The sequence below is a fragment of the Mobula birostris genome, chromosome 21 (genome assembly GCF_030028105.1).
Source record: "Mobula birostris isolate sMobBir1 chromosome 21, sMobBir1.hap1, whole genome shotgun sequence".
Classification (NCBI taxonomy): Eukaryota; Metazoa; Chordata; class Chondrichthyes; order Myliobatiformes; family Myliobatidae; genus Mobula; species Mobula birostris.
The window spans coordinates 56,169,291-56,183,202 of record NC_092390.1 but is presented as its reverse complement, the minus strand read 5'-3'; the positions used below and the strand labels follow the sequence as shown (position 1 = coordinate 56,183,202).

The window sequence follows — 13,912 nt, the reverse complement described above, 5'->3', positions numbered from 1 at the left end:
CTTGTGATCTGACTTAGCAACACCCCCCCCTCCCCGATCAGGGTCACGTGAAGCACAGGAGCAGGTGGTGGATGGTTGTATGAGCAGCTGTTGCATATCACAAATCCTGGTTATGTGACCACTGACACAAGTCAGACAATCTCTGAAGAGTATTGATAATGGCTGGGATCACCCATCTTGTAAAGACGCGGCCTAGAAGAAGGTGATGGTAAACGACTTCCTGCAGAAAAATTTGCCAAGAACAACCATGATCGCCTACGTCATACGACACAGCATATAATGACGGTGATCATGACCTTGCCTCTGCCATTGTTGATAACGGGGACACTATGAGCCTTCTCCTCTTTTTAGGTGTTTGATTGTCCAATCACCATTGACTAAAAGATCTGGTAGAACTATGGAGCTTTGACAAGAACAGTCAGAATAAGGAACAGCTTAGGCCATTGGGCTTCTGAACTCCCTGCCACATCGTATTCGCAGTGTCACCGGTTAAGTTGTTCTGTACCCTATAATATTTAATTTATGCACTTTACTTTGTTTATCTATGCATAATTAATTTGTAGATTTAATTCTTACTTTCCACATTGTTGTGTGTTATGTGTACTACTGTGCTTTACACCCTAGTCTGGAGAAACATTGCCTCATTTGGTGGTTATACAGGTACATGTCTATAGTTAAATGTCAATAAACTTGACTTGATCTGATAAAAGTACTTACTAACATATAATTTCATTGTCTAGTTTTATTGGCAAAGCAAAAAAACAGTCTGTAAAGCTACGCACCCACACAGCAGACTAGTGCATTTCCTTTAAACCAAATACATTATATTGTGTACATCCATTTTCAGACTATCATTATCTTCAAGATGGAAAAAGAAACTTCCAAACTCACTCTATGTGGATGTAATTAGGCACTTCCATTTATCCAAATATAAACATAATCTTCATCAGCAAAGTAAAATTGAATACCCAAATAAAACAATACAAGACTTATATACAAATTAGTCACACAACTGGCAAATATCAATGTAAACACAGTATCAAAACACGTTCAATTTAACACAAAATAATCTATTCTTTTAAAGACCTCCTGAATTCAGTTTTTGAAAATCTTATGCTAATATCAAGCAACAAGCAGGAGTTGACACACACCTTTATTTGCTGAACTATTCCCGAAGCTGCAGTTGTGGTAAGTCGATAAAAAATATATTTGGATACTTATCTGTAAAGCCTAGCGGTAAAGTTAAGTCACCACCAAACTGTATGCCATTTAATGGTTGGTGTAGGTTTATACTTACAGTTCTTGCAGACTGAGTTCCTGATCTCAGCCAGGACTATCAAGTCTAAAATAGGCACTTCTGAAGAGATCTGAGGATGAATTGATCATTGGGTGCATCACCCAGCAGTTCAGTAGAAAGTGACGTTTATAAATGCCCAATGACAAAGTGACTACCTACTCCCTCAATGGGGAGTTGGCCATGAAGCACCAGCTTACAGAGCAAATTCTCGGTTTTTTATTAAGAATTCATTGCCTAAATCTGAAGGCCTCTTGTCCTGGTTGGCAAAAGGAAACTTCACAGTAATGAATTCTAAGTCAACAAATTAGCAATAAGAGTATCTTAACGTCCATTTAAAACCGACTGTTGGATCTTCTCAGAATAAATAAGCTAGCTACGTATTCCCAGAAGTCTTTATGAATGCCGAACATGATGATAATGTTAACTCTTTCAGAATGGCAGCATTTCCTATTTCTACCACACACCAATATATATATTGGGCATTGGGTTTCATGTATCTGCTACCTTCCTGGAATTAACCCACTGGAATTGTTTTATGCACCATTTTATGGGTCTATATGAAAGCTCTCAAAGTAGTTCTCAGTGTCTTATGTCAGTGGAGTTTGGGGTTTGTTACTGAAAGCATTCCAAAGTACTGAGTAGGTAATATTGGCTGTTTCTCTACAGCCTGTTAACAATGAATACTGAAACAGAATATTCTGCACTAAAGTTGCAGCAGAGGCAAACATAATTGGTATTGAGGCAATGCTGAATCAACCATGTAAACATCTGAGGATTATTCCCAAAATAAATACTTCAACCTCCTTGAACTCACCAAAAAGGAACAAGATGACATCAATAGTTCATAAATAAGCCAAAGCAAATCGTGATAACTGCTACACAGCAGTAATGGACATTATCATTGTTGTTTAAGTTGGAGTGCAACTATTCACAAAGCAACTAACATTTTCTAAGTGCAGAGTCTGGCAGAAATGCAGCAGAAAGCAAAGGAAGGCTTCTTTGAAAGCCTTGACCACTGATGATTATTTATGATAAGAACACAGATGAATTTTCAATACTCATTTTAGCCTTGCTGTAAACATCACTGGAAAACACAAGCATATATTATATGTGACCTGAGAATTTTATTATTTTTCCACTGAGATTGGTGAAATAGCTGTTGTTTCAGTGGATAGTGGAGGTATCCAGAAGTTATTTTAAATATTCTAACTCTTAGAAAAAGATTTTTTGCTCCATTCTTTTGATGTATGAAATTTGTTTGGGAAACTGCACAGAAAGGAGGATGTTCAGACCAGGAATCCATTTCAGCTCCTAGTGGAGAAAAGTGCCATTGTCCTATAAACTTGTGCTTTCAGTGATTTTACTTGCATTAGCAAAGGATGCTTCATTCTAACACCAATATCAAAGGTAGACATAGAACTGTGAATGGAAAGCAGATCTCTCAAGATTTTATCATCTAAGAAAGTACTTTATGTATCAATTCAAGGCCACAAAGTTGCAGTGTTTTCAGTATTGTGCTAAAGTTTTAGGTATATATATATATATAAAAAACTAGGGTGCCCAACACTTTTGCACAGTACTGTAGTAATTTTATGTATTGCACTGTATTGCTGCCACAAAAAAAAAACAAATTTCATAACATATACAAGTGATGATATCAGGTCTCTACTGTGGACTGAGATGGGAAGGAAGCAGGGAGAGGGGAATCACGGTTGGGGAAAGGGGAAGGAAGAGGGGAGGGAGCGGGAAGCACCAGAGGGACATTCTGTAGTGATCAATAAACCAATTATTCGGAATCAAATGACCTTGCCTGGTGTCTCAGGGCTGGGTGTGTCTGCACCCGTGCCAACCCCGTCCCTGGCACTCCTTCTCTGCCACCTGTCCCACACCCCTCCCGTGGCGCTCCACCCTAACCATCCTCAACATCCTTTGCTCCAACGTCCCTTACAAACTTGCTCCCCGCTCCATGTTGAGAAATACAGTACTGCGCTAAAGGTTAGGCACCCTAGTTATGCCTCAGACTTTTACCCGCTACTGTATGTCAATTCACCATTTCCGTACACTTGAAGATCTGGGTCCCCAGCATTCATGATTTTTAGTAATACTTTGGAGTACATAAAATACAGTACTGCAGGGGATGGATTATGGCACAATCACACAGAAGTCAAATTTATGAATAGATATAATTTTGTCAGCCTTTTATGCAGTTACTAATCTTACAAAGCCTATTAAACAAGTTCAAAGTAAGAATCAAGGGCAGGGAGTTCATTGACTACACCAGGTGACCATTTAGTTCCTTACGGGCAACTAAAATAAATCATTCTCTCTGTAATTAGAATGCATACAAAAAAAGAGAAATAAAATTGCAAGATAATTACTCGAATATCAACACCCAGAGTTCACAGTAAAATAACAGACCAAGAAAGTTAATGAAGATTTAACAGATTTCCAAGGAAATGTTGTGCTTTGATGTTGCCCTGCATTACTGGCTTGGTTAGATATGCAAGGATACTAAATGTAATCTTCACAATGATTACTGTAAAATACAGCCTGTCCTCATTGGTAAACTCAACTCTCAATTGTATCTTTTAATCATAAATCTCCTCTTTTTGTGCTCTACTTCTTTATAGAAACCCCAAGAGGACCACAGGCTTGTCGATAGGTCTGGAGGCTTATGTGCCTCAATGACTCAGAGAGCTCTGTTGGCTGGAGTCAGGGCTTTAAGCTTTGGCACTTGGTGGATCACCCATGCCGAACAAGCCAGACTGAGAGAGGTCCAGTGGTCCTCCAGGTTCGAAGGTTCAGCTCAGGACTAACAACCATGACTGGGAAAAGAAAATAGTTACGGAAACAGCAGTGAAGGGTCCTTCTACGTCTTATTATGATGGCATTAATGAGCCTCCACCTGGGATTTGCATGACCAACAGTAGTGAAAACTGTGAGGAAGCTATTGACACGATGAAGGAAGCCCTGAACACCGCCAGAAAGGGAGGACCTTCATTGCTGCCCTAAATGCCAACGGCGTACTGGGCAGCAAGCTCATTCTATATAGAAAGTGAAAAAAGCATACACCTTGTCATAACAAGCACTGAAATAAAGGTATGGCACACTTCCAATGGAAGTGCTAAACATCAATAGACAGGAAGGTACCAGTAGTGTATGCATTTATAATTAATATTGTGTGTTTGGCTCACAGCCTACCATGCTGTCCAGTTTAATACAGGGCCTGCTGATTGAAGAACACAAACAAATTGCAAACAGTACAGATTTTCTGAATGACTTTTTGTTTTAAGTAGTTCCCAATTCAAAAATGTGTAACGGACTAAATTAATAATTAAAACTATTATCTTCATTTGTAATACTCAAACTTAAATGGATTCCAGCAAGAGACGGGAACAGTGTAAGGCAGGTGGAAATCATGGCCTATTATACAGCAAATTAAAATCACAATAGTCGGCTTTTCTCATCAGTGAGGTTGTGGGAAAATGTCCGCTCACCCATCCCAAAGCTGTAATGTAAATGTCATTGTTATCAGCTCTGGTTCTGAAGTTGTGTTGGCTTGCATCCCGGCCGAGAATACTCAACCCCATCAGAAACAGACCAAACGCATCCCCTTCTTCAGCGCAGCCAACTTCTAGCTAAATGGGCATCATTACGGTCCATTAGCGAATAAAGCAAAGAAAGCACATGGTTGCCATGGAGCTATTCCGGATTTTCTGTTATCGGTTGTAAATCCTGGACGCTCTTTTCGGGACTGATTCATCAGCCTCTGAAGAGTTCATTTGACTTTCTTCTTGCAGCTTCATTTGTTGACATAAGTCAGATTTTAGGAAACGATTGTAACTGTCATACTTCATGAGAGTAAATATCTAAAAGACAAAACATACAGTACATCAATCAATGTGATCATCAAGCAGGACTCAATCTCCTATGTCAGAGATTCCCAACCTGGGGTCCATGGACCCTTCGGTTAATGGTAGGGGTCCATGACATAAAAAGGTTGAGAACCCCTGTCCTATGGTATTGTCTTACTAAATTGAAAACTACTAAGAAAAGCTCATTTTAAATTATAAAACAATAATTATTCCAGAATCCTTTTAATCATAGCACTGTAAACAATTTTAGAAAAAAAATTAGAACCATATTTGCTTCTAAGATCCATACCCTGGACATGCCCTCTTCTCATTGCTACCATCAAGGAGGAGATACAGAAGCCTGAAGACGCACACTCAGTGATTCAGGAACAGCTTCTTCCCCTCTGCCATCAGATTTCTGAATGGACATTGAACCCGTGAACACAACCTCAGTATTTTTCCTCTCTTTTTCCACTACTTCTTTAATTATATAATTTATTTATATTTACTGTAATGTATAGTTTTTATTATGTATTGCTGCTGCAGAACAACAAATTTCACAACATATGCCTGATTCTGATCCTCTACACAAAACTAGAGCAGAAGCAAAAATAAAAAGTAGTCTAAATTTTGTTTTGACTCAGTAGTTTCCCAAGATTCAGGGAGTATAACACATAACAAATAAATTCACATAAATCTGAGCTTTTTGCATAATAAGGCTTCTCACTCCAAAAATAATACTTTGCTTATGTTCATTCCTTCTACCCAACAGAAAACAGTCAATCTACACTTTTGTTTCCTATTTGCACTTAATATTCAAACAATTCTAGACAAGTACAGTATTAGACCAGAAAAAATTTACACGATTCCTTTATGTTAAAAGGCAAACTCCATGGGATTTTTTTTTTCAGATTTGGATCTCTAGTTCTTAAATAATGATGGTAAAAAGTACATAGCTTCAAAATCCAGTAAGATTTTGTTTGCTACAGAACAGCCAAAGTAGAATGGTGTAAAGCAAAGATTCAAAGGTGATGCATTGTCTCTACTCTCCGGCCTGTTCAGGCTGAATATTCTGGTCTTTATTTTGATTTGTTTCCAGGATCTATGTTGTATTTTTTTTAATTTATTGGTGCTTGGCAAAATGGTTGAATTCAATCAACATGATGTGCTAACTGTTGGTGTTCATGAAATAACAACTGTCATGGGCTGATATGATGTCTGTGCACCAGTAATGCAAACTTCATGGTGAAACTGGTTCATGAATTGAGGTTTAAAATCAGAAAGGGATGGAACACTCAGCAGATCAGTTAATCTTTTAGATTAAAGGATCCCACCCTGGGGCCACAGACTCCCTTCCTTAATGGTATTGATCCATTGCATAAAAATGGTTGGGAACCCTTGTTTTGGATGAAGGGTCCTTTATCAGACTCATTCTGGAGCTGAAACATCACTTGTTTCTCTTTCCACAGATGCTGACGGATGTACTAAATTTTCCAGCATTTTCTGCTTTTATTTCAGATTTACAGTATCTCCATTTTTTAAATATATATTTTTTTCTGCTATGTTGGGGTATTCGTATAAGGGACCCCTTCCATTTCTTAGACTTGCTTAAAAAGTTTAGCAACTCTGTTCTTTTATTCAAAGTTGCATGGTCATTGAAGTCTGCCAGGAAGTGACTGTAGCACTGACAGTGATCCATAATACCTCATTTATTTGTTTTCACTAAATCAGCTAGCTCTGTGGTTGAACATAGGAGACAATTTACGGAACTACTGCTATGTGTCAAAGCCACTGTAAGAAAACCGTTCTCACTGAGGTAAATTGACATTTTCTTTCATGTGATCATGTACAGTGTGGTTTTTATCTTGTTCCAGTTCCACCCATGCTGTTCTTCCTCTAAGATTCTCCTCTCTACCTTCACCTCAGTAAGCAATGCATTCCACGTACAAATGATAAGTAATTAAATGTGCATTTTGAAAGCCATGCAAATATTTCTAAAAGAAAAATGTTAGAATTACTTGCCATTTTCTATCAGTAGTAATCAATACAAAAAATATCTTTTTCCCAGATTTGGCTGTTGGGTTTAACCAGTTGTCAAATAAATTCAAACCAAGAAGTACTTTTCATTTTAGTGTTCCAAGCGTCATGTAGCAGTAGTGGAGCTAACTGGAAAAACATGATTCATGCATTTGGAAATTTCCGATAAACATGTTTTAAGTTCCAAAGTATGCTTGGCTCTGACTAGTCTCCAGTTATGTTGCCGTATTTATGTTCTATATTTTGGGATGCATAGTATATATAAAAGTAACTACTAGCTATATTTTGGGATGCATAGTATATATAAAAGTAACTACTAGCTTTAAAAATTTGACTTAGATTTCCTCTGGCGATTTCAGGATATCTCTCTCTAGCTTGCAGTGAAAGAAGTAATTTATGTATCAGAACTGATAAATGCTAGAAATGCAGAACTCAATTTATACTCAGTAAGGTCCTGTCGCTAACAATGCAAATGGAAGATTATCTGATTTTTACGTATTACAAAAATATCAGCCAGTATGTCAGGACAACAACTCCATTATTGTTATAAAAATTGCCTTTTTGGGCCTCTTATCCAAAAAAGGGATATGCTGGCATTGGAGAGGGTCTAGAGGAGGTTCACAAGAATAATTCCAGGAATTAAAGGGTTAACATAAAAGGAGTGTTTGATGGCTCTGGGCCTTTACTCACTGGAGTTTAGAAAAATGAGTGGCCGGTCTCACTGAAACCTATCGGATATTGGAAGGCCTAGATAGAGTGGATGTGGAGAGGATGTTTCCTATAGTGGGGAGAGTCTAGGACCACAGGGCACAGCCTCAGAATAGAGGGCTGTCCATTTAAAACAGAGATGAGAAAGAATTTCTTAAGCCAGAGAGGGAATCTGTGGAGTTCATTGCCACAGGCAGTTTTGAGGGCTAAATCATTGGGAATATTTAAAGCAGAGGTTGATAGATTCTTGATTAGTCAGGTTACAGGGAGAAGGCATGTGAAATGAGTTGACTGGGATAACAAATCAACCATGTTGGAATGGCAGAGAAGACTCCATGGGCCAACTGGCACAATTATCTTCCTAAGTCTCCTAACTCTAAAGAGAGAGCAGAAGTATTAGATTAATATCTTGTTGAAAGGGTTATCACAGTGATTAGTGAAGGATTCCATCAGTTTTGCACTAAGGTAAAAGCTTAACACATGTTCATGCCTCTTGTGAGAGATGTTATTCCAGCCTTCTGATATTAAAGACAAACAATCAAAAGATTATTAATTCCATAATCATGAATTATAAATAAAATCCTTGAAGAATGAACCACCTGCTTCAGAAAACTAACAACCTCAGCTCCTCTTCTGTGCCAGTTCCCCATACCACAATAGTTCTGCCTCCACCTTAAATTTCTCCAGTGGTCTAGATTCTGCTAACTTGTCCCTGGTTGAAATTCTCCCACAAGCGAAAACCTCTCAATGTCTAGCCTCCCTCTCAAGCCTCCTCAGGATCTTATGTGTTTCACTATGTGGCTTCTCATAGTTCTAACTCCAAAGAGCACAGAGTCAAACACTTTAGCCTCTCTTGATAGCAGAACTCTCCCAAACCAGGAGTTAGCCTGGCGAATTTCCCTTTGACTACCTGCAATGTCCTTTTTCTAGATAACGGGATCAAAATTGGCCACAATACTCCAGACATGGCCTCACCAACACCCTGTACAATTCTAACAAAACCTCCCTATTTTACCATTACTCTCAGTAAGTATTAAGATTTTTTTAAAAACACAAAAGAAACATACAAAAGCTGGAAATCAAAAGGAAATGCTAGAAATACCCAGCAGGTCAGTCAGCATCTGTGAGGAGAGAAAGAAAGTCAAGAAACACAGTAAACAGGTTGAGGGCCGTCAATTTGAAATATTAATCCTGTTTTATATTTTTCTCCCTCTCCACAGATGTTATCTGACTTGAAATTTCAGCCTTTTTTGTTTGCTTGCTTCGTAGTCTCCTCCAAGCCTACAGCAGAGAAACTTTTGCAGTCTGTAAAATAATTTAGTGAAAGAGAATTACAGAATTTTTCTATCCATTTTTATCTTGTTTTAGAGGTGCTTGCTGAGGGAAATAAAATATAACATTGAAGTGGAGGCATGAACACAACATAAAATGTAGTACATTGTTTGCGCGGAATTAAGATGTGTGTATTTTTCAGCTGAGTGCAGTAAGAAGAGAAATTTATTTAAAATAATTGGCATCTATCTATATTGTGACCAAACTATAACTTTAGATTGACGTTTATGCTAAGCTCTAGGAGCAAAGCTTCGACGTCTATATAAAGATAGGCACCTAAGATTCAAGATGGCTCTGAGGAACCACAATGGCATGTTGCGGGCAGCTCAAAAAACTTCTAAATATACTTCTGAATTATTCTCACTGCAATCTGAAACCTGTAATTTTGCTTTAAGCATCGTACTTTTGAACTGTCTTCATGATCTGGCAATTTCACGATCTTCTGAAGGACTCTGCAGACGTAACTCTTAAGCGTGCAAATAAAGCATATTTAAGCAGACAACGGTACATCACCGTGGCTTGAAGAGAAGGAGGAGGGGAGGACTTTAAGCCAGGCAGTAACAGCAAGTAATGGAAGTTCCTCTACCCAATACCTTGTTGGCAAATGTCCAGCCGCTGGAGAACAAGACTGAGGACCTAAGGGCAAGATTGCTGTATCAGAGGGAAATGAAGAATTGCTGCATTCTGTGTTTCACAGAAACATGGCTCACTCTGGACACGCTGGATACACTGATGAAACCCGAAGGCTTATCAATACACAGGGTGGACCGAACTGCTGATTCAGAGAAGGCAAAAGGTGGGGGTCTATGTTTCACATTTAGAATCTCTGTGGTGCTCAGATGAGGCAATTTTGTTGCACTCTTCTTCCCCTGACCTGGAACATCTGATGAGTAAGTGCTGACCATTCTACTTACCAAGAGAGTTCTCCTCCATGATCCTGACCACACATGCTGACAAAAGCTGATGTTAATTAGGCACTCAAAATATTGAATGCTGCCGTCACCAAACAAGAAATAGCCTACCCTGACACATTTCAAATCATAGTTGAGGACCTCAATCGGTTTTGAAGAAATCTCTGCACAAATATCATCAGCATATAACCTGCAGCACCAGGGGTCCCAACACACTCAACCACTGCTGTGATATGATAATGAATGCCTACCATTCAACGTCGTCTAAGCATGTCAGGAAATCTGATCATTTAGCTGTCCTTCTCCTACCTGCATACAGGTAGAGGCTAAAGAACAGAGATCCAGAGATGTTCCCTTTTGCATATTGTGTGTATGTGTGTGATTTGTAAATTCTATTGTGTTCCTTTGTTTGTGCGTTCCTGCATAAAGATGAAACTTTGATACTAATTTTGATAATAAATTTGAACTTTGAAACAGACAAATCATCTTTGTGCTTTTTTTAATTGCAAATTGTTGACATTGATCAAATTTAGAAGTGTTTACAGGCTGCATGACTGATCCTCTTCAAATGACAAACAAATAACTGAAAGGGTTAATGCTGATCTATAAATTATCTACAGCTGTAGATATCTTGTCTTCATTTCTAACACTAACTACATTGGTCTCTAAAAATGCCTTCAATGCAACAGAAACTGGGAAACAATCAGCCATTGAGAAAAATAAACATCATAACTTACCTGTTCTTGTAGTTTCTGAAACATGAAGGGATGAGGATGTGCAAGCATACTCTCAGTGAGACGAGATTGTCCCTCCACATTTACCTGTGTTGCTGCCTTACTGCACAGAAAGGTTTTATAGATCTGCTGTGCCTTGCCATGAAGCTTCAATAAACAAATAAAAAAGCATTTGAGGAATTCATTTATGAATATTATACTTGAATTAATTTATAAATATTACACAATGTTCAAATTGATGGATGAATATTATGGAGTACAATGTTTTAAATATTGGCAATATTAATGCATGATACCAATTTTATGGTAATTGCAACAAAGCCATATCTTTGTTCTGGTTCTATATATGCAGCTTTGTCAAATATACAGTACAGTACTGAGCAAAAATCTTAGGCACATACAGTGCTTATAAAAAGTATTCACCTCCCCTTGGAAGTTTTCATGTTTTATTGTTTTACAACGTTGAATCGCGATGGGTTTAATTTGGCTTTCTTGACACTGATTAACAGAAAAAGACTCATTCGTGTCAAAGTGATCTAAATTAATTGCAAATATAAAACTCAAAATAATTCCATAAGTATACACCCCCTTTGATATGACACACCAAATCATCACTGGTGCAGCCAATTGGTTTTAGAAGTCACAGAATTAGTTAAATGGAGATTTGTTTTTGGAGACCTGTGTGCAGTCAAGGTGTTTCAATTGATTGTAATAAAAATACACCTGTATCTGGTAGGTCCGACTGCCTGTGAGTCAGTATCCTGGCAAGAAACTACACCATGAAGATAAAAGAACACTCCAAGCAACTTCGCGAAAAAGTTATTGAAAAGCGTAACACAGGAGATGGATACAAAAAAATTTCCAAGTCACTGAATATCCATTAGAGTACAGTTAAGTCAATCATCAAGAAATGGAAAGAATATGGCACAGCTGTAAATCTGCCTAGAGCAGGACATCCTCAAAAACGAGAGTGACTGTGCAAGAAGGGGATTATTAAGGGAGGCCACCAAGAGACCCATGACAACTCTGGAGGAGCTACAAGCTTCAGCAGCAGAGATGGGAAAGATTCGCATACAACAACTGTTACCCGGGTGCTTCACCAGTCACAGCTTTATGGGGGAGTGGCAAAGAGAAAGCCACTGTTGAAAAAATTCACATGAAATCTCACCTAGAGTTTGCCAGAAAGCATGTGGGAGACTCTGAAGTCAGCTAGAAGGTACTATGGTCTGATGAAACCAAAATTGAGCTTTTTGACTGTCAGACTAGATCCTGCAGCACTACAGCAGGTCCTGGAAGGCTTGTGAAGGTAGAGGGTAAAATTAGTGCAGCAAAATACAAGGATATCCTGGAAGAAAACCTGATGCAGTCTGCAAGAGAACTGTGACTTGGGAGAAGATTTGTTTTCCAGCAAGACAATGACCCCAAGTATAAATCCAAAGCTACATAGGAATGGCTTAAAAACAACAAAATTAATGCCTTGGAGTGGCCAGGTCAGAGTCCAGACATCAATCTAATTGTGAATTTGTGGCAACTTGAAAAGGGCTGTTCAGTCACGATCCCCATGCAATCTGACAGAGCTTGAGCAGTTTTGTAAAGAGGAATGGGGAAAAATTGCAGTGTCCAGAAGTGCAAATCTGATAGAAACCCATCCACACAGACTCAAGGCTGTAATTGCTGCCAAAGGTGTGTCTACTAAATACTGACTTGAAGGAGGGTGAATAGTTATGAAATCAATTATTTTATGTTTTATATTTGTAATTAATTTAGATCACTTTGTAGAGATCTGTTTTCACTTTCACACGAAAGAGCCTTTTTCTGTTGATCAGTGTCAAAAAAAGACAAATTAAATCCAATGTGATTTAATGTTGTAAAACAATAAAACATGAAAACTTCTGGGGGGGGGGGGAGAAGGTGAATACTTTTTATAGGCACTGTATATATAGTATATATAGCTAGGATGCCTAAGACTTGCACAATACTATATATGTCTTTCCAGTTACCAAATAACACTTAATACCACTGAGCTAATACAAAGCTAAGTACTCTTATTTCTGTTTCCTGTCTTAACCAATATACAGTACAGTGCAAAAGTTTTAGACACCCTAGCTATATGCATATGTGCCTAAGACTTTTGCACAGTACTGTATTTGTCAACGCGAAGCAGAGAGTGAGTTTGTAAATCTGGCAGGAGCAAAGGATGTTGGGAACAGTGAGGATGGAGCCCTCCAGGAGGGGTGTGGGAAAGGTGACAGAGAAGGAGTATCGAGGGTGGGGGTGGGATACACACAGCCCTGAGACACCAGGCAAGGTCATTTGATTCCAAACAATTGGTTTATTGATCATGTGTCTCTGGTGTTTCCCACTCCTTCCCCTTTTCCCAACCATGATTCCCCTCTACCTGCCACTCTCAGTCCACAATAGAAACCCAGATCAGAATCAGATTTACCATCACTCACATATGTCATGAAATCTGTTTTATTTTGTGGTAGCAATACAGTGCAATATCACATTACTGTGCAAAAGTCTTGGGTACATATATTTAGCTAGGGTGTCTGAGACTTTTGCACTGTACTGTATGTTGGTTAAAATAGGAAGGTGGTTGGGAAACAGAAATAAGAGTATTTAGCTTTGTATTAGCTCAGTGGTATTAGGTGTTACTTGGTAACTGGAAAGACATATATAGTATTGCACACAAGTCTTAGGCACTCTAGTTACATATTATCTGTGCCCAAGACATTTGCACAGGGCTACTGTATCAAATTCAGTACAAGACAGTACAAATGTAATAATTCAGTCTCCAATACCAAAGTACATAAACTTTGAGTTGAACCACTGATGCCTAACAATTATTTTAGAATTACTAAATGAATTAAGTTGAAGGAAAAAGCTATATGATAAGAAGCTTATGTAAAAACACAAATATCTCGAAATTGAGCCAATTTGGGCATCTTTTATATGCTGATGGCAGGCAAAAGACATCTTGCATTTATCACCTCTTGCTAATAATTACTTCCGGGTTGATCAGTACCTATTGGCAAA

At 38.4% G+C, this 13,912-nt stretch overlaps 1 protein-coding gene across 1 annotated transcript in view; it reads right to left on the bottom strand.

The window, feature by feature from the left end:
* Positions 1-724: 724 nt before the first annotated feature.
* Positions 725-13,912, bottom strand: part of LOC140185812 (regulator of G-protein signaling 10-like) — a 75,454-nt gene continuing 62,266 nt past the window's right edge. Inside the window, exons 4-5 of the mRNA XM_072239528.1 lie at positions 10,877-11,020; positions 725-5,166 (exon numbers count right to left, since the gene is read on the bottom strand). Coding sequence (XP_072095629.1) covers positions 5,017-5,166; positions 10,877-11,020 — 294 coding nt within the window. The 3' untranslated portion in view covers positions 725-5,016. The remainder of the gene's footprint in view (positions 5,167-10,876; positions 11,021-13,912) is intronic.